General features: G+C 44.4%; 1 protein-coding gene across 2 annotated transcripts in view; it reads left to right on the top strand.

Moving 5' to 3' along the window:
- The window catches only part of MKX (mohawk homeobox), a 66,494-nt gene extending 47,033 nt beyond the window's left edge, over positions 1-19,461 (top strand). The window contains exons 6-7 of one of the 2 annotated variants that reach the window (XM_077303703.1): positions 14,934-14,967; positions 15,700-15,836. In XM_077303703.1, the coding sequence (XP_077159818.1) occupies positions 14,934-14,967; positions 15,700-15,703 (38 nt within the window). In that variant the 3' untranslated portion in view covers positions 15,704-15,836. Of the gene's footprint in view, positions 1-14,933; positions 14,968-15,694 lie in introns of both variants that reach the window. The other variant, XM_077303702.1, reaches the window with a different exon arrangement.
- The last annotated feature ends 1,370 nt before the right edge of the window (positions 19,462-20,831 follow it).

Consider the following 20,831-nt stretch of genomic DNA (forward strand, 5'->3'; position numbering starts at 1 on the left):
CGGTGCGGGGGGGTAGTTTACTCCTCTACTCTCAACCACTGCCCTAACTCTCTCTGATCGCTATGGTAATGTTTAAACATCCCTTCAAAATAAGATAATTTTAACTCATGACAATGACAAATCAATGTGAACCCTGAGCTTGTTTCTCTGCAACGAGATAGTCCCATCTGGGAGTGATGGGAGACAATGACACCCGAAGTGCTTCCTGGGCCCCCATCCCTTGGCTATCATTAGGCTCCTTGCCTTTGTCTCCTTTGTTTCTGTCCTGTCCCCCACATGTGTGTGTGATCGGTCTTCCCTTTTCTGCTCAAGAACCCTCCCCCCGCCCTTCCTTGCAGTTGCCCGTAGTCCTCGCCCCAGGGGCACTGGGCAGTGGATGAAGCAAGGAGCATGGTAGTGGAGTGGTTGCACATGTTTGTGCAGGGGGCTTCAGTAACAGGCACCCTGCTCCACTTCAAGGTATGCTGGCCCTTTCCTTGTACTTGGTAGAATTGACAAAAGTGGGGGGCGGTTGTGTTTTTTAAAAAGATGCCAAGGAAAATGTGGGTAGGAAGAAGACATAATTGTATATATGTTTATAAAATAGAGCACAGAAAGAGAGGAAATGATCTTCCTTTGGCAAACCACTAGAACCTGACCTCATCCTATAGAATTGATAGTAGGTTATGGAACTAGGAATAGTTTACACAACTAATAAGAGCAGCTTTTGGAGCTGGTTTCCAAGGGATATTTTGGTGACAAAACACCAGCAGAACTATGGAGAGTACATCTGCTAGCCATAATAATTAAGGATGGACTCAGCTTGTGAGGGTCTATGAGCACTGGCATTTCTTATGGTGGTTTCTGTGCTTAGTGGTCTGCTAATGAACCGTTGTCTAATTTCTAGTAGACTATCTAATACTTTCTGGTTGCTGGAATTCTTGCTCATACTGTTTAAGAAGAAGAGCTGTTTTTTTGTACCCTGCTTTTTACTACCGGGTATCAAAGCGGCTTCCAATTACCTACTTTCCCTATTCCCACAATAACTACCCTGTGAGAGCTCTCAGAGAACTGTGACTGGCTCAGGATCACCCAACTAACTGCATGTAGAGGACTGGGGAATCATACCCAGTTCTCCAGATTAGAGGCTGCCGAACTTAAATACTGCACCTGAGTATAAACTTGTTTTGAGCTTAAAGCACATTGGTGGCTCAGGTGGTTAATAATAAAAAATAATTTACGCAAGATCAAAATCAACTTCCTTACCTTTAAATATAGGTGTTTTACCAATACTGGGGAATCAAGATGGCTGTTTCAGAAGGGAAAATAGCTTTGGGTACCCTCCAGAACCATGATTTTTAATGACAGCATATGTGGATTTTCCCCATCTGGAAGCTGACCCCACCTTTCCTACTAGATTAGCAAATTCAGAGAGCCATAGCATTAGAATACTTTGCGTTTCACAATTATTTGCTGTGAATCAAAATATGAAAGATTAACATTGGCCTGTTTCCATTGATGAAGCATCTGTCAATCATGCATGCCCATGTGTCTTCAAATGAACATTTGCATGGTATACGTAGAGAGAGTTTGCATTGTATCATCCACACAGGAGCATAAGAGAAATAGTTTCTTCCCCACTGTGGGTCATCTAGGATCTGCGGCATGGCAGTTAAAGTGGTTAGAGCAGTTTCTCATTGGTCCTGACAGTTAGAGCAGTTTCTCAGTAAAACAGGCTTCCTCGGGAGGTGGTGTGTTCTCCATCTTTGGAGATTTTTAGACAGAGGCTGGATGGCCATCTGACTGAGAGGCTGATTCTGTGAAGGCAAGGGGGTGGTAGGTTACAATGGATGAGCGATAGGGTTGTGAGTGTCCTGCATAGTGCAGGGGGTTGGACTAGATGACCCAGGAGGTACCTTCCAACTCTATGATTCTATGGTGCATTTGATTCAGTTCTTGCCGCAAACATAGACTTTAGTCTGGGTTCTGTTCTCTAGAGACAGCCACGAAATTGAATTACACAACAACTCTTACAATATAGAAACTTTCTTCAAAGAAGTCACCCTTGTGACATTCCATTGTATTTGCTTTGTACAATTGGGGGCGCGATCCCATGAACACGTGGGGAAATAGCCATTGACACTTGTTAATCTGAGGTTCAGATTTTTCTACCGTCATCTTTCACAAATAAATAATGTCCCCGAAACAAAGGCATTCTTATTCACAAGTAATGCATGTAGCGTGAAAATCCACAGAGGCCGGAGATGCCAATCTCTTTGTTCAGTAAAAATATTTATGCTCCGATCCCAAAAACATTATGAATCATTTTTGGTGTACTAAGGTCAGGATGTGGAGTGAATAATTCCAAAAGTTATAGTAGCCAAATATTATTCTCTCCAAAGATTTGTGTAATATCTATTTATCTGTGGTCAGATGACTGCTATGTATAATTAGAGGCAGACTTTGTCAAGTTACAACTACGTCAACAGAGCTAAATAAAAGCATGTGGGAAGATCTTGGAGTATTTTTTTGCTAGCTGTACCAAAAGCCTTTAAGAAGCTCCTTTATATTGATTACATCCAATGACCCTCCAAGCCAGAGGAATATTAGATGGCGATACATGCTTTTTTGGAGGCCCAGCCGTTGCCAAGAGCCTCTCTGACTCCTTTTCCTTGCTTAACTTTATGGCAAGCAGAGCAATCCTAAACAGAGTTGTGCCCTACAAACTCCCACTGAAGCCAGTGAGCTTAGAATGATGTAACTCTGCTTAGGACTGCACCGTACGAGTCTGTCCACTGTGTACTCTAATTTATGAAGTTTCCGCAGCCGCAAGAAATGGGGCAATGGCCTTCCTAACGTTCTGCAGAATAACAAACCTTTCACACAAAAATTGTGTTCTTAAGGTGCAGCTCTAAATGCACGCTCTGTTTGCCACATTGGTTGAGTATCCTCAGAAAACGCAGTTTCTCCCCCTCCCTTGGAAGGGAATTCACACTTATCCAATCAGGAAGTATGGGATTCGAATCTGCTTCCTCCTCCATTCCTGCCCCGTGATGACGTATCAGCTACGACCGATAATCTGCCTCTCCTCCTGCCCTCCCTTCTGTGTTTTTTTTAAAATTCTGAACATGATCGCATTACAACACAAAATTGCAGTAACAATCCAATCTGCTTTCTAGGAAGGCTCCAAAAAGTTAAATGTCAGAAACGAGGACTCCACATCCCCCTCCCCTCCCCTCACCTCCCCCATCTCCCATTCCAGCCTCTAAATGCACTTTATGGTTTAGCAGGGGTAGTCAAACTGTGCCCCTCCAGATGTCCATGGACCACAATTCCCATGAGCCTGCAAATGCTGGCAGGGCCTCATGGGAATTGCAGTCCATGGACATCTGGAGGGGCGCAGTTTGACTACCCCTGGTTTAATGTATATCACAGCACTTTGTAACTTTTGTGCAGGAAAACACTTGTGGAATGGTGGTCATTGTGCTTTGCCTTCATGCCTGCATGTTGATTGAGCGCACATCAACAAAAGACCCACTTGCTTGGGTGATTTGAGTTCCATGGGAATCAAGGGATGGGGTGTGTGGGATTAAAAAAAAACCTTTATTATTGATTGAGCTACACCGTGAGTGCATGCTCAGACAAAAAAAGGGGGTGGGTGGGGGGTTTAGCATGTTGGGAAATGAGACCACCCACTCTTCCAAGGAAATGCAAAACACATGGTGCGATTGGACTCCTGCTGGCCATTGACGGGAGAAAACCACAGATGCAGAATGCCAGGCGCAAATTCGAAGTCTCCATTTAGACCCCAGTGCAGTGAAAACACACCATGAAATCACAATTGTGGAATCGGTCTGAGTGGTTCTTCCCCCTTCCCCCCCCTCCACCCACTTGTTTTGGTTTGTTCTCTTACAATCTTGAAATGTGCCCATGCTCTTTTGGTATGGGTGCTCATGTGACAGGGACCTTAGGTGCTGCTTTTATCCAGGGGCCTAAACATTATTACTGAGCCCAACACAGCCTTGTAAGGCAGTGGTCCCCAACCTTTCCGAGGCTGGGGACCGGCAAGGCATCGGGCCGCACCCCCGCGGGCCGCGCCCCGCGCGGGCCACGCCCGCGGATCGGGCCGCGCCCACGCCGCGCCCGCGGATCAAGCCGCGCCCACGAGCCGCGCCCGCGGATCGGGCCGCGCCCGCGAGCCGCGCCCACGCCGAGCCCGCGGATCGGGCCGAGCGGGCGTGGCCCGCACGGGCGCGGCCCGGCCCTGATTCCCTCTCCCCGCCTCCCGCAGTAAGAAGCTTCCCGGGCCGCAAGCTTGCGGCCTGGGAAGTTTTTTACTGCGGGGGCGGGGCGGGGAGAGGGAGCCGCGGCCCGGTGCCATGGCCTTTGCGGCCCGGCGCCGGGCCGCGGCCCGCAGGTTGGGGACCAGTGTTGTAAGGTGTCTCTCCATAGGCACACACAATCCCATCCCGTAATAGTATTCTGTGAACTATGGCAGAAGAAAAAAGGTATTTCACTTCTCAAATAGAATCTATGTCATGATGATAGATTATTTAGCCTTGGTAAAGTGTACCCATTCTCTTATTCCCCCCCCCCCCCCTGAGCTTGGGAATTTTTACTAGATGTATTTTTATAATTAACCTATATTTAAAACATCTTCTGAGTACATTAGAAATACGAAACTTTAACATTCGTGGCAGGAATGACAAGGAAGTCCTGAAACACCTGTATTTTTATCCTAAATTGGGGTAACCCATTTCGAAACATTGGTAGCTATTTTAGGTAGAAGCTCAATATCAGTGCTATCAATATATCTAATTCTCACCATGATCTGATCTATGGATACTTAAAGTCAGTATGTTGTTCAGTTAAAGAGGAAACTTTCTGACTGATATAAATGCCACGCAATTTGATGGCAGCTGCACAAAATTTCACAGGCTGTAAAGTTATTTGATGGTTTTCTTAGCTATACCCTTTGACGGGAGTCTCTGATGTTGGTCTAAAGTTGGCTGGATAATATACCGTCTTATGACGGTATAAGATGGGACCGTGTAGCAAAACATGTAAGCTTGTTTCTAACTGGTCACAAGCACTCTCAATACAACCTAATCACAGGGTTGTTGTGAAGATAACATGGAGGAGAAGAGAATGATCTAAGCTGCTTTTGGGTCTACATTGTGCAGAAAGGTAGGATATACATGAAATAATAAATGTAGCCAAGGATAAGGTAAAGGTAAAGGTATCCCCTGTGCAAGCACCGAGTCATGTCTGACCCTTGGGGTGACGCCCTCTAGCGTTTTCATGGCAGACTCAATACGGGGTGGTTTGCCAGTGCCTTCCCCAGTCATGACCGTTTACCCCCCAGCAGCAAGCTGGGTACTCATTTTACCGACCTCGGAAGGATGGAAGGCTGAGTCAACCTTGAGCCGGCTGCTGGGATCGAACTCCCAGCCTCAATGGGCAAAGCTTTCAGACGGCTGCCTTACCACTCTGCGCCACAAGAGGCTCATGTAGCCAAGGATAGGGAACAGATAAACGGTAGACTGCTGAGTAGGTGGGGGAGGTGAGAAAGAAGCAGGAAAAGGGTACAGCAGCCTTTCTCTACTTTTTTACCCTTGAGAAACCCCCGAAACATTCTTCGGGCTTCAAAAAACCCCAGACGTGGCATAATCATGCAGAATATGGTTGGAAAGCATAGCTGTGGACACGCCCACCTGTGGCTCCTCCCCTTACCACCCCCTCCATCCCATCATTGGCCATGGGGGGGTGTCGGCATGACCCCATATGATCATATCACCCAACAAATGTTTAACACATTTTAAAAATATATAAAAAATTAATTAATACCCATTTGGGAAACCCTTCCAGGGCCACCCGAGGGTTTCACGAAACCCTGACTGAGAAGAAGAAGAAGAAGAAGAGTTGGTTCTTATATGCCGCTTTTCCCTACCCGAAGGAGGCTCAAAGCGGCTTACAGTCGCCTTCCCGTTCCTCTCCCCACAACAGACACCCTGTGGGGTGGGTGAGGCTGAGAGAGCCCTGATATCACTGCCCGGTCAGAACAGCTTTATCAGTGCCATGGCGAGCCCAAGGTCACCCAGCTGGCTGCATGTGGGGGAACGCGGAATCGAACCCGGCATGCCAGATTAGAAGTCCGCACTCCTAACCACTACACCAAACTGGCTCTCAAGCTTGGGGTCAAGGCTATGTTGGCTTTCAGGAAATGGAAAGAAGAAATAGTAAGAGGGGAGAAAAGAAGCTGCTCCTCACAAATCCTTGCAGGTCCCTACTTGTTGAATATAAGTTTGCAAGAAGAGGCTTCATGTTCCAGGGCCTTATTTTGCCCTCAAAATTCTAAATGCGTTTTTGCAAAGTACATGAAAAGTATTTCCGTCTTATCACACAACACTGGTTTTTCCTTACAGATATTTCGAAGATGTTTCTTCCTTCCCAGTTCCTTCTTATTCTGCCACTGTGGCTTGGTTTTACAACACTATAATTTCCTCTAATGCAATGCCTCTTCAGAAACAAGTTTCTCTCAAAGCAGCGGCCTATAACAGATTAGACTCTTCAGGCATGTGGACTTATGCCAGCATTGTTAGGGAATGATTTAGTAGCCGCCTGACATCTGCAAAGTCTGTAGGCCTGTCAGTAAGGCTAACATTAAAAGGGAAGATCAAGCCTAAAGCGGTTTCCCAGTTCTGACAAGGCATTCAGGGCAAATATTTGTTCAGTGATCCTGATTCTTATTTGCATTGTACTTGTGTCCAGTTTCACATGATTTGCCAAAGGAGAAATCCTTGAATCCCACTTTGTTATGAGCTTTTGTCTATTTACTACCGTTCAAGATAAACTCACATCTATGATGAGCATTTTTATCCCTTACCAAGAAAAACTAATTCCAGGGGAGCACATGAACTCACTTATTTACCATTTACAATGTACTAATTTCTGGGGAGAACACATAACATGGATTACCTTCCTTTAACATCTGTGCTCACCCAGCACCATAAAAGTAGATCATTTTAGAAAAAGTTTACAGACAGTGTGCTAGAATTGCAGCAGGCTCTTGCAAAGGGGAGAGCAAAATGTCAATTTCTTTTTAATGGCATTACAAAGATGCTTGGTAGCAACCTAACTTCTAAAGCAACATTTTGGAAGAAAACCTGTCACCAAGTCTTTCCCTTCTCTGTCCTCCACTGTCCTCCACTCTGACTCTTCACTCCAAAATATGGTAATATCAAGATGAGCCTCCCTCTCCTGTCCACTTCCCCACCATCGAAATATGGAATTAGGTCAGTATAAGCCCCTACTGGTGGAAATGGTCAGAGCACTTTATTTAAATTGATAATTTTATTTTAACCATTCAATGGCTTTAACTATGTCTGTATGGCTTTGTATATGTTGTTAAACATCCCAAGCCTGCTCGCAGAGAGGGGCGATCTAAAAATCAAATGAATCAATCTGTAATCTGTAACTGTTATATGTTTTGGAAGACCATCTGTGGGCGGAGTTATGTCCGGGACCTCTCCGGGTGTCCGGACTTCGCTTCCGGATCCACGGGCAAAGCTGGGCGCACCCAGATTGGGCCAGCCCCTGGAGCGCCTGCCCCTGAAACCGTCCGTGAGGCGCACATGCAGCCTCACAGCCACATGCTCCCTGGCCGCCAAGGAGGGCACTCCCATTCCAGGATGCAATGGGCTTTCGGGCTAGTAATAAATAAAATAAACCCCATCTGTAATTATCATCTGGTGTTCTTGATTGTCACTCTAAATGCATGCAGTGCCTTGCAAATTGCCTTTTGTTTTGTGTTTGTTTAAGTTGCATTTACATCTGGGCTCAACACAAAGTTGAGTGTGATTAAGGTCAGTCATTTTGATGGATTTAAATATGCCTGATTTTCTGCTGGATTCTGGCCTTGAGATTTGAAGAATTTGAAGATTTGAAGAATTCAAATCTCCCCACTTTTGCTATCCTAAATAGTCTTAAATTCCAAGGGCAAGTTTTTCTTTATATTGATGTGTGCTGGGGAGGACAAGGGAACTGCTGTGGTTCTCTTGTTCTGAAACTTTTTGTGTGAAGTTTTAAAACCTTTCTGGTCCTGTGCATAATGTAGGGTCTGCTCCCACATCCCGCTAATAGAAGTAAATCACGTTTTACGGCTATAATGTCAGCATTAGTAATAAAATATGGCTCAGAAATCTATTCCCTTCCCTCCTCGTTTTTTAAAAAACTGGACACAATTGGAATCTATAGTCCTGCTTATCCTGGCTGCATTTAATTCTAACCTAAGAGGCTGTTTTCGATTTTAGAAGTTCTCTCTTACCGTTTTCTAAAAATGAGAGAAGACAGAACCTGACCCTTGGCTGGATTATTTAGAAGCAGAGTCAAAGTATGACTCTTGGGTATTTGTGTGTGTGTGTTATTGGGGGGAGCAAATTTCTTAATGAGTTGCATGCCTTGCCTGTATTACAGGTAAAATTAAAAGAAAGAGATGAAATCAGATATGAAATTTGCTGAATAGTGTGTGCAGAAAGAGAAGGATTTGCTTCATGGCCTGATCTGTGGTAACTGAGTTTGATACAGTTGCAAGTTCAATGCTAATTTGAAGATCTAATTAAGCCTTAATGAAATTATTATGGGGACTCATTTTTCCCTCTACTATATGTTCTATTCATGTTTTGTCCTTGGATTGGGATTCATCAGCTTCCCTTAGGAATTCCACATACAAAATCTTGTGATGTTTTAATGTCTTTCTGAATATAGAATCATAGAGTTGGAAGGGACCTCCAGGGTCACCTAGTCCAATCCCCTGCACAATGCAGAAACTCACCTACCCACTCACAATGACCCCAATTTCATGCCCAAGTGATCCCTCCACCCAAAATCTCCAGAATCCAACTTGGCCTGGAGGAAATTCACTTACCATCCCATAATGGCAATCAGCAATTCCCAGGGTATGCAAGGAAGGGCCACAAGAGACAAACACCAGCACATCCCTTCCTGCCCACCCACTCACAACCTGCCTGAGTTCATAAAATCAGCATATTTGTCAGATGACTATCTAGCGTCTGCTTAAAAACTTACAAAGAAGGAGAACCCACTGCCTCCCGAGAAAGCCTGTTCCACTGAGGAAACACTCTAACTGTAATGGTATATGGTATTTATCAAACAACAACTGCAATACATTTTTACATTCTTCTTTGGTCTTTTTTTTAAATGTTGTATTAAGGACTTGCTGCTTTTTCTGTTGGCTGTATTCTGAGCTTATGTTTTTCCGTCATGGAAATCAAGGCAGTGTAAACAGAGTTTCTTCCCTTTGGGGGGACCTTAGCTGACCAAAACGCCATTTCACAAGCTGAGACAGGTCACATAAGCCATTTCAGGGGCAGCCCTGCCCCCCAACTTTAATACCAAGAGAAGAGACCTTCTGTGACCAAAAAATTCATCTGGGAAGTCCCCACAATCTATGTTTCAGCAGGGAACTCCCAGTATACTTGTACTCTACTGGTCTACAAGGTCAAATCTGTAAACATTGTAATGTATAATTAGGTCCTCACTTACTGGAACAATGTATGTCCAAACCAGCAAACAGCAAATGAGTAGTGGTTGTGGAGTATGATGACAAAGAGAAGGACCAGGTTCCTGGGACATAATTATGTTGTAAGACCCAGGTGGGAACAAGATCCAGTCAGCAGAATACATGATCAGTCTGAATGTTTGAGAACCACTTCCAACTGTTGACAAATTAGCAAAATATGATGAATCTAGCTTGCATAAACTGGTAAGAAGGGACTGTTTGGTTCAGTCTCTGTTGAGTTCAAAGTCAACCATGTATAAATTCCAACTCAGTAACTGGACCCTCTGTTTGAAACTTTTGAGCTGAAGTCCTGCAGTTTTTACTATTGAATTCCAGGGAGGTAGAAATTCTCCCTCATTCATTTCTCAAGGTTTCTATTCTGGACATCAGTTTCATCCCAGTTTCTAAGAACACACTCTTAAATTCATTGCTGGATTAGGGCCGCAAAAAACGTGATTTCGGGAAACTTCTCAAGGGTTGCGCTTGAAATGCAGAACTCTGTGCCCTTGGAGTTCCAAGTAGGGTTGGGCACTTCAGCGCCTGAAGCAGCCAGTCTCTCCTGGCACAATGAGCGCCATGGGGGGGAGGCGCGGGCGTCAGCATACCAGCAGGCCCACACATGCAGGCGCAGAGCTCCACGCCTGCGTGTTTGCGCCCGCAGATGTGCTGACACCAGTACCTCCCCCCCCCAACGGCACGGTGCTCGCACCGGGAGAGATCGGCCGCTTCAGGCGCCGAGCATCCCACCCTAAAAGTATATTCTAGAAGTTTTGGCTGGCTTTTGGTGGCCATAGTGGGCCAGCGGGAAAGTCGCAAAAATAGTGCAAAAATGGTTTTTTCTCACTCACCCGAATTTCAAAAGCCCTTTTTGTGCCTTGTCTGTGGGATATGTATTTTGAAGACGCAGACGCATATTTTCCTTGTGTACTTTCAAGCCATTTCTGTTTAAACAATAAGACGGAAAGAACTCAAGTTAACTCGGTGTCGCCCTTCACCGTTTCTCTGTGAAGCTCTATACGGCATCCCTTATATATATATATGCCTTTAAACTGTGGTTTGGAAGAACTGTGAATAACCCATCAAAGTGTACTACATTGCCACTAAATCATCAATGTAAATTCTGTGTGTCATTCAGCCACGTCCTACTGTTTTCTCCTTCCCACTCTTTTTCCTCCTCTAGATTATTTAGAAACTTTGGATCAACATAGTTATTTCCAAAAGCAACAAAGGCCAGTTCACACGAGATGGGAAGAGAAACAGTTGAGAGGCCGTGTGCCAGGTTTGATATGAAAATCAGAACCACTCAGTGAGCTGCCAAACATCTGACACAATATGTACTTTACATTCTCTTTCTTCTGGGCTACAGCCCCCCTTTTAACCTCTTTCGTCTCGGAGAAGCCAGGAGGAAAAAATTGCACGAGCTACTATTGCTCTGGAGTGCTCACAAGACAGAGGATGTTTTGCATGCAGAAGATCCCTGGTCCACTTCTGGCATCACCAGTTAAAGAGTAGCAGAAACCACTAACTCTCCAAGCAGAACTCCAACCAAAACTCTCCAAACAGACTCAACAAGACCAACAGAATTAATATCAGACTCAAGACTCTCATCAGAAATGTAGAACAATGTGTCAAGACCAAAAGAACCAGTGTCAAGCCAGGGAATCCCAGCAGAACAATGGGCCGCTGTGGCACACCCCAGAACCAATTTAATACAAGCCAAACCAACCAGGCAAGCCAAGACCTGACAAGAAGGCTTACAAAGAGACATTGTTAAATTGAAGAAAAACAGTCCTGGGAGTTTTAAAATGGCCTTGGACATTCCTGTATATTCCTGATTATTTCTGAACTTTTCAGAACCCATTTACTAGTATTTTGAAAAAACACCATCTTGCCATCCAAATATATCTCAGAAAATATGAATGAGGGGTTTTTGTGTGTGTGTGTGTAGATACAGAGGTAGACAGACAGACATTTCTGATCTGAATGATGTATATGTATTCAAACCAGAAATATCCTAAATCCATCCTAAAATCCAAATGCACATCCGGGGGAAGGCGGGATATAAATTAAATAATAATAATAATAAATAATAATAAAGGCAACCCATTATATTCAGTGAGGCTTACTTCCAGCTAAGCATGTATAGGATTGCATCTTTAATACCAAAACATAAGCAGAACAAGTATCTTACATCTTCCCCCTTTTTAAAGCTTGTACAAAGGATTTTCAAGCAGTTGCTTTCCTGGTGGATAAAGTTCAGTGAGGGTTTGGTTCTGGTGCGGTAACTGTTGAGCATGCATATAGAAAAGGCTTAGGTGTTCACAGGTGGTGAGTCTCCTGCAGACGTTCTTTCAGTCTGCTTGAGAGCTCTGTCCAGTCTTCAGATCAGCAGATCCGCATTTCAGAATAAGTGAAACTGACCCAATAGAACTGCACTGCTCATTTCACGAGGTTTGATGAGCCCGACGGGGGCATCCCAGGAAGTGGTACCCCACTTGGTGACAAAGGATTGTCCTTCACAGCAAGAAACCGTGAGGCACATCTGGTAGGCCTAACACAGGGATGTTCAGCTCGTGGCTGAATGACTCTCTTAGCACTTACATTATTTAACCCAGATGTGGCATAATGCAAGGCAGCACTATCTCATTGTTTAAATTTTTGCCTAAATTCCACTGTTTGTACACAATCAGCGTTCCTTGGAGTGGTATGCAAGGCATACACTCTCGGAAGAAAGACTCTGCTGCTTCCCCAGGAGGCAGCATAAATGATAAATCTGCACTGTGCTATTTGCTCAAGGAAATACATTGGAAAGTCATTGGGGGGGGGGAGACTACTCTTTCTGTCCCTTTCTGCTGTGTTTTGTACACACAGCGCACAAAGAGGCTGTTATGCGTGCAGCTAAGCTGGCCATTTCCCTTTCTTTGGGAGAATCTTCTCACCATAGCCAGGAAGAAGAGAATGTTTTTAAAATATGAAACTGCAAATCATAAAGAATGACAGAGAGGCGTTTCGGCTGGGTGTCACTCCCGTAAGTACGGTTGCGACTGAAATCTGGAACAATCTATGTTCCAGAAAAGCTGATTCTAGAATCCTCGACTTCAAAACTGGACTAGCTTCTAAGGGGGCTTAAGGGGTTTCAAAAGGGGGCAAGCAAGGCTAATGTAGCCCCTTACTCTAAAGTGACTTGCCAGGCTATGTCAAGGTGTTCTCAGCTTGGGCCTAATGTGATCCTGATCCAGAAATGGTTTGAATTTTGCAGAGGAAGAAGAAGATGACATGGTTATTATGTGGTGCTTTTCTCTACCAGAAGGAGTCTCAAAGCAGCTTACAGTCGCCTTCAAAGCTGTTCTGACTGAGCAGTGATATCAGGGCTCTCTCAGCCTCACCTCCCTCACAGGGTTTCTGTGGTGGGAGGAGGAGGAAAGGGAAGGCGAATGTAAGCCGCTTTGAGACTCCTTTGGGTAGAGAAAAGTGGCATATAAGAACCAACTCTTCATCTTCATCCCTCTCCCCACAACTGACACCCTGTGAGGGAGGTGAGGCTGAGAGAGCCCTGATATTCCTGCTCGACACTTTATCAGTGCCGAGGCGAGCCCAAGGTCACCCAGCTGGCTGCATGTGGAGGAGCGGGGAATCAAACCCGGCTTGCCAGATTAGAAGTCCATGCTCCTAACCACTACACCAAGCTGGTGTAGACTATTTCCAGACATCCAGCAGTCAACTAAGGAAAAAGCTTAGATGGTTGCATTCCTTCCAAACTGGACATTCTCTGCAACGACAAGGAATTAAGCTCTCCCCTTGGTAGGGTTACTGGCTATGAGCACTGCAGCATTCATGTCTGTGCACACAGCATTTGAAGGGAAGATTGGCATGCAATAAATATGTGGCACCAAAAAATGACATGAGGTGGCTTAGAGCGACCATTGGCCAATGACTAATATCTTGGCCCTGAATGTTACACTTTGAATATTGTTGTATGCGGCAAACGTCTATTAATAGTGCGTAGAACTCCAATATTAAGAGATTTATAATCCTCTTGGAAGCAACAGGGAACAGGCATTCTAGTCTTATTAGGGGAATGGCAGAAACAGAATGAGGCCTTCCTAACCAAGGGAAAAATAGCCCTCCCCTGGGGTGAATGAAACAGTGAGGCTTCTTGGAGGCAAGGAGAGCAGGAGATGCTTCAGCCAACAACATATTTCAGTGGCTGCATAACAAGGTCTTTGATCCTCAGCGCCCGGAGAAAGAGATCACTTCCTCCTCCAGGGATGAATGGCACCACTCTTAAGAGAATGGCCTCTCTGTCTTTCAATGTGGGACACTCACAATTTCAGCTAAGTAAGCACAGCTCAGAGGGTCCCCAGCTCCTTGAAGAAGAAGTTTTTTTATAGCCCTCTTTTCACGACCTGAAGGATTCTTCAAGTAGCTTACAAACGCCTTCCATTCCTCTCCCCACAAAAGGCATTCTGCGAGGTAGGTGAGGCTGAGAGAGCTCTGACAGGTCTCCAAAAGCTAATATATTGGTGGTCCCTAGCTCAAAAGAAGTGTGTTCAGCCTCATCCAGAGCCCTGGGTCCACCTGGTCGAATCAGCTGCCAGCTGAGCCCAGGGTCCTGATGGACCGATTCGACAGCAAACGAGGCATGTGGCTGAGGCCAGAACAAGCAAATAACATCACATGGTGTATTTATTGTTTTATTTTTACTTCAGTCCAGGAATGGTTTACAGAATGGTGTCTTTTTGAAAAATCAACCTGGTGGTTGTGAATTCTGTTGAAGAAGCCAATGAAAACGCTTCTTTATCAGGGCTCTCTCAGCCTCATCTCCCTCACAGGGTGTCAGTTGTGGGGAGAGGGATGAAGATGAAAAACCCAAGGCTGATCCATTGGTGATCACTGGTTTAATGGATTGTTCCTAGATATTTATTAGGGCCTTTGAGCGAAAAGCCTACATAACTCGACCAGTTCTCTGCGGCCTGCAAAAGGGAGCTCCTCCACCAGGCATTTGGTTGAGGTTGACCTGAACCAGCGCTTCCCATTGGCCCCCAAGCCTCCCTCTTACAGCAACCACTACAGATTCTCCCAACCCACTGGGCTTCAGTATGAGTTGAATTTGATGTTCTTCGCAGTATTCCACCATTCTATAATGTTGTTACTGTTATTACTATGTTAATGTTATTGTTGTCACATTATTACAAATGGAGCTACCTGTATCGTTCTTGGTTCATGTAAACTGCCCTGAACCTATGGGGAGGGCAATACATAAATACAATAATTGAATGAATGAATGAATGAATGAATGAATGAATGAATGAATGAATGAATGAATGAATGAATGAATGAAAGCAAAATTAACAAGCTTGTTCTCTCATTTCAGAAACTATGGAGACTGGAACTAACAAGTGTGAGAGGTGAGTAAATATTGCCTTTGCCATTTGCCTATCCACAAAAATGAATGTCTGAGCTGGAAGGGCACAACTTGGTGCTTTCTTTACATTCCGCTTAAATGAGCAGACAGCAGGAATGATAACGCGATATATGTGGCCACCTGGGTTCCCCTTGTCCTGTGAAGCCATCGGCTCTTGCCTGGCTCAGGCGCACCCAGAGGTCTCCTCAGACAATCCTTCCTCTACCATTTCCTTGCTACTCACAGGTACAATCCCTTGCCTACCGACAATGTACATCTTTGCTATTGGGGGGGTCAGTGGGAGACTGTTGCTTCCAGGAGCCTTTCCATTTTATCAGTGTCTTAGAAACGTGTTCTCCTTCCCAACGAATTGTATCTAATTAGAATAATCATCTATCTTGTACTTCTTTCTTTAAAGTTAAAATTGGCAAATTAGGGCTGCATTCAGACAGAATACCAAGCCACTGTTCCACATGAGAAAAAAGGAGACCCACCTGTGAACCCAGAACCCCGTTGGGTTCAGGCCTCTTTTAGCTTAGCCCCTCTGCTTCTGAAGTTTGCTTTCGCCTTATCTCTTCCTTCTATTGCCCTCTTGTGTCTGATTTGGTTATATTTTTTTTAACATGTGCATTGCACGTTGTTATCACTTGTCGTTTTCAGTACAACTGAATGGTACTATAACTACGAATCATGAAACGTACCGATACCTGTTTCCTGTCCCTTGATTCTAGTGCAGCTAACAGAAAGAGGTCCAACAGAGATGAAACGTACTGGAAGGAGATCAACGCAGCCATGGCCTTAACAAACCTTGCCCAAGGAAAAGACAAATTGCAGGGGACGACCAGCTGCATCATTCAGAAATCGTCGCATATATCAGAAGTAAAGACGGTCAAAGTGCCACTAGTACCGCCGTTTTAGAGAGCCAGCAGATTTCTTTTGCTGCAAGCGGACTTCTGCTCATGCCGTAGCTTCCCCCCCTGTAAACTCAGACTCGGTGACCTGAAGCAAGCATTGAAAAAAAAAACAGGTTTCTTTTCGTAAGGTGGTCAGGAAAAAATAACAAAGAACACAGGCCAGTGGGAAACCGTCCTGCACAAACACCACTGATATAAATGGGAACTATGTTCTTGCATGGCTCCCGTTGGTTTTAGCAGCGCTCAATCCGGATGCCTTCTTAAGGGATTCTGCCCAATTATGGCAATAAAGAAAAGAGTTGCTGAGTTTTTATAAAATCAGTTCTATAAAGGACATGTAAATAACGGGGAGGGGAGAGCTTTCCCGCATTTTTTGGAACGAAAATCAAACTATTAACTTATTTTATTGTATTAACCAAACTGCACATTAAGCGTCTGCATTGCTATAACCCATAAGTGCCTTGCTTTCTTACAATAAGCTAGAACGTGGGCTCAGCCCTAGACGGCTGGGCCTCAAAGTGTCAACGCCGTAACGCTTCACCTTTCCATGTAATTCGAAATGCATCCTGACCAGTTGAAAGCAGACCTCAGAAAGGGAACCAACCCCAGAGTGTTAGATGCATTCCACGCCTTCTGTGGATTACAGACTGGTAAATCTTGGCCATGAAATCACTGCACCTGAGGACAGAAATGTCCACCTGTCTCCCAACAGTGCGCACAAGCCCCTCGGGCGAATAAAAAAGGAACTGCTATGCAATTGGTTTGTCTGCCTTCATTTGCAACGTGTTGTTGTTTTTTTTAAATGCCAAAATAATCGACTTTGATAAGTGCAATACTGTAAAAAAACAAAACAAAAAAGGACTCGGATATTTTAAGGAACATCCTGATTATCTATATTAGGGGCATTTCACCAGAGATTCAAAGTGGGTCTTGCTTCAGTTGCTTTGCAGTGAATCTGTAAAAACGTATGTTGACGAGAACAGTCCTTCATTTTGGGTAATGAAACTGATCCGAGGCTTCGATAAATAGCAAGAGAGCAGTTCCAGTGGGATTTCACAGATGGAGAATGCTCCAATTCTCAGCTGTTCAAATGTTTTCAATATTATATGTATTCATTGAAGTCTTGGTTGTAAGAACACCATTGGTAAAACCCAGTTAGGATTCTTCCCTTCTCAGCTCGCCTTTTGATTTGCTTGAAACTGTCATGTAAGTAAACAAAGCAGATCTTTGTTTTGGGTATCGAATCAGCCCATGCATCAGCTTATTATTTATACTGGAACCGGATCTCACGATATAACTTTCCACGACAGAAACTGTTATTGCCCAAATGCATCCAAAATGTTTTGTGTGTTTTTGGTTTTTTGGTGTAGAATGTAGCAGATGAAGTCAATTCCCACTTTAAAAGAAAGGAATCTATATCTTCTCTCCCTGTATATATATATTATATAAAGCCTAAATTAGAAACAGATTTGGAAGTTCTAAACAATTGTGACACCGGAGCAATTCTGAAGTCAAAGTAGATGCTAAATTAGGCATTCAAAACAGCATCTTAAACCTTTCCCTTTGACTGCCGTGAAGAGAAGTGCATTGTATAAAATCTGGAGGTTAGGAGAAGTAGACAGGATTTCTCCTCAGCCATGCAAAAATATTCTAATCAAGTTCACCTCTTGAATAAGCAATAAATCCAAATGAAATGGATACTGAACTTGGGAAAAGAAAGAGTCGATTGTCCACAGTTCACTTCCGGGCAAAGTTGAAACTTGGTTTATTTTCATTAAACTGGGTTGACTGTTCTGTCTAAACTAGGAACAAAGCCCGTTGCATTCAGGAATACAACAGGCGCTAGATTGGGGGTGTGGGGTGAAAGAACTCTGCAGATGGCCTCTCCCTCCGCCCAGGATCTGGAAAGGCTGGAGGCCCCTGGGAAGGGAACTCAGCAGCAGGGGCATCTCTCTCGTGGCAGGGATCTGCAGCCTCCAAGACTCAGAAGGAAGTGCAAGGAGGAGGGGGTGGTTGGGTGGGGGACGGAAGGCCGCTGGACAGACTGGCAAGCCAGTTGGAGGAGGAGGCACTCAGGGGCGGGACAGCTGCCCTGAGTGGGTGTTAAGCGCTGAGTGGCACTTAAGCCATGAGACCAGCTCCTCCTCCTAGGCCTTACTAGAAATATTAAGTGGAATAGATTAAAGTATCTAGATTAAATCTGATTTAAGGGCCTGATTTGTAAATGATGCAAAATTCAGGGAAGCTACTAATCCTGTCCCATTCAGCTTTCTGTATGTTCTGTTCAAATGAGAGGTTTTTGAAAAGGGCAAAGTGCAGCTCTGCATGACTTTAGAATGGGCACAACTTTGTCATATAGAAAGCCTGGGACCCAACACTGCTCAGTTCTAACACAAGACTTAGGTATGTATAAATCCTTTACAATTTCTCATTGGTTGGCACAGAAATTATCTCATTGGTTGCTTGCCAGTTAGATGTCTATGATAGTCTATACTCAGAACAGCATGGGATTGAATTTAATGAGCTTGTATACTTAACGATTTGCACATATGTTTGTGTTATACAAACTGAGCTCTAGAAAAATACAGTGATTACAATAATGCATGTTTCCATTAACTGGTCTTTGTATGGGTAACCTACTAGAAAAGGGTCCTCAGCTTTTCTGAGTGTGTGGGCACCTTTGGAATTCTGACACCACATGTTGGGCACAACTACAAAATGCCTGCCACAGGAGGTGGAGACAGCCATGCAATGATTGCCGCAGCTTACCTTCAGTTATACAGTGAAGGCCTTGTGTTGGAGAGGCAGCTGCTGCTGAACCAACATAAAAAAAATTTGCATAGCCAATCAATTCTCCAGTAGCCCATTCAGAAGCCTTGCTGGGCAAAAGCCTCACCAGGCCACACCTACTTTCTAAAAACATTTAATGTGCACTAGGAAAGGGATTGGCAGGGTACCATCTTGGGGATCCCTGTACTAGATTTTTGTTCATAGCTTTCTACTTTTGATAGGTCCCTTTGTATCCATAAGCTGACCATCCTGTTCTTTTGGCCCATTTATGGCAGTTCCCTGTATAATGCAAAGAGGACTCAACTCTTAGTAAAAGTGACTTTCAGGTATGCAAACAGCTCTTCAAGCATAGCCAGTTCCAGTTGCACTACTATACGCATAGCAAATAGCAACCTTAATGTAACTTGTAGGATGCGTCTCGATGTAACATAGCATTTTGTGATGGTTGGGATTTTTTTAAGTGTACAATTAAAAGGATTTGATACGAAAAAATATTTTGTACATAAATATATATATTTTTACTTTTTTAAATGGCTGTTTTGCATTGACATAAAAGCAGGAAATATATGTTACGACTGTATGAACAGTTGAAGTATAGTTTTCATTGACTTGCATCATTATGCAAAAGACATTCCTACATCGATGACTTTTGAGACACAAGCTACTGGATTTTGTCATAACAATGTGAGGTTTTTAAAAAATGATTAAAAAACAGTAAACACTTCATTCTAGTTCATACTATTATAAGTTATTCTGTTATTAACTATTTTGTGACAATAAACTGTCTTGCCAAACTTCTGTATGATGCATCCTGTTATGTTTTTATTTGAGTAAATGATTACAAAACTGTGGATGGTAGAAATCAGGGATGGACCCATGAAGTAAGAAATCTATGCAGCCATCTGGGGTTCAGAATGTTTTAGGGGTGCCACTAAACTCCCTATGTGCTGTTTCAAGGCGCTGGGCTACACCTCTTGGATTATGCATTTCAGCCAGTGGGGGATGGAAATATTTCGGACCAGTCTTGCCAGATGCAGAACCAAACTGGGCCATTGATGACCATATCCAAATCCAGATCTGAATCATGGTTCCCAACCTGTAGTAAGGTCTTCAGAGACTCTGAGGGGCAGTAGGAAGATATACTGAATATAATGGGTGGGCATGTTCCGACAAACAAGTGGCAACCCATACTTCCTCCAGAGGTTTCAGGTTCAGGCTGAAATTGATCTCCCCAAAAGCTCTCTTTCCTAAACATGGCTGGATGCTATAATGGGTGGCGGGGGTGGGGCAGCTTTCAGCAGCCACCATGATGTCTGTGAAGAGCAAGAGGCTGTTCCAAGCAGACCCAGTAGCATTGAAGGCTGAATGGGAGTCCATGTAATGTGATTCTTAAGATCTGACACAAGTATATGGATTCAGTATATGGAGTGCAGACTTCTAATCTGGTGAACCGGGTTTGATTCCCTGCTCCCCCACGTGCAGCCAGCTGGGTGACCTTGGGCTCGCCATGGCACTGATAAAACCGTTCTGACTGAGCAGTGAGATCAGGGCTCTCTCAATCTTATCCACCTCACAAGTTGTCTGTTGTGGAAAGAGGAAAGGGAAGGTGAATGTAAGCCGCTTTGAGATTCCTTCAGGTAGAGAAAAGCAGCATATAAAAACCCACTCTTCTTCTTCATCTGGAAGCTACCATCCCTAAATGGAAGTCTTCCACAGCATGCGTGTACTCCAAGAACAATGGGAAGTTGTGTTCCTGAAGTCCTGGATACAGCAGTATCTAGAGCCTATGGGAGAGCCAGCATGGTGTGGTTCAGAATGGCAGACGCTAATCTGGAGAACCAGGTCTGATTCCCCTCCTCCACGTGAAGCCTGCAGGGTGACCTTAGGCCAGTCAAGGTCTCTTACAACCTTCTCAGCTCCTGCTGCCTCATAAGGTGCCAGTTGTGGGGAGAGGAAAGGAAGGTGATGGTGAACTGTTTTGAGTCTCCTTAAAGGTAGGGGGAAATGGAGGTGTAATGACCAACTCTTCTTCCTACTGTGCTACCCATCACGAGCTCTTCTCCATCGCCATGAGAAAGGAAGAGGGGGAGCATGGTGACCATGAGATAGGGCAGGACCTGATTCAGCCTGCACCAGATTCAGAAACTGAATGATGTGGTCAAAC

This window comes from Paroedura picta, chromosome 11 (genome assembly GCF_049243985.1).
Source record: "Paroedura picta isolate Pp20150507F chromosome 11, Ppicta_v3.0, whole genome shotgun sequence".
In the NCBI taxonomy this organism is placed as follows: Eukaryota; Metazoa; Chordata; class Lepidosauria; order Squamata; family Gekkonidae; genus Paroedura; species Paroedura picta.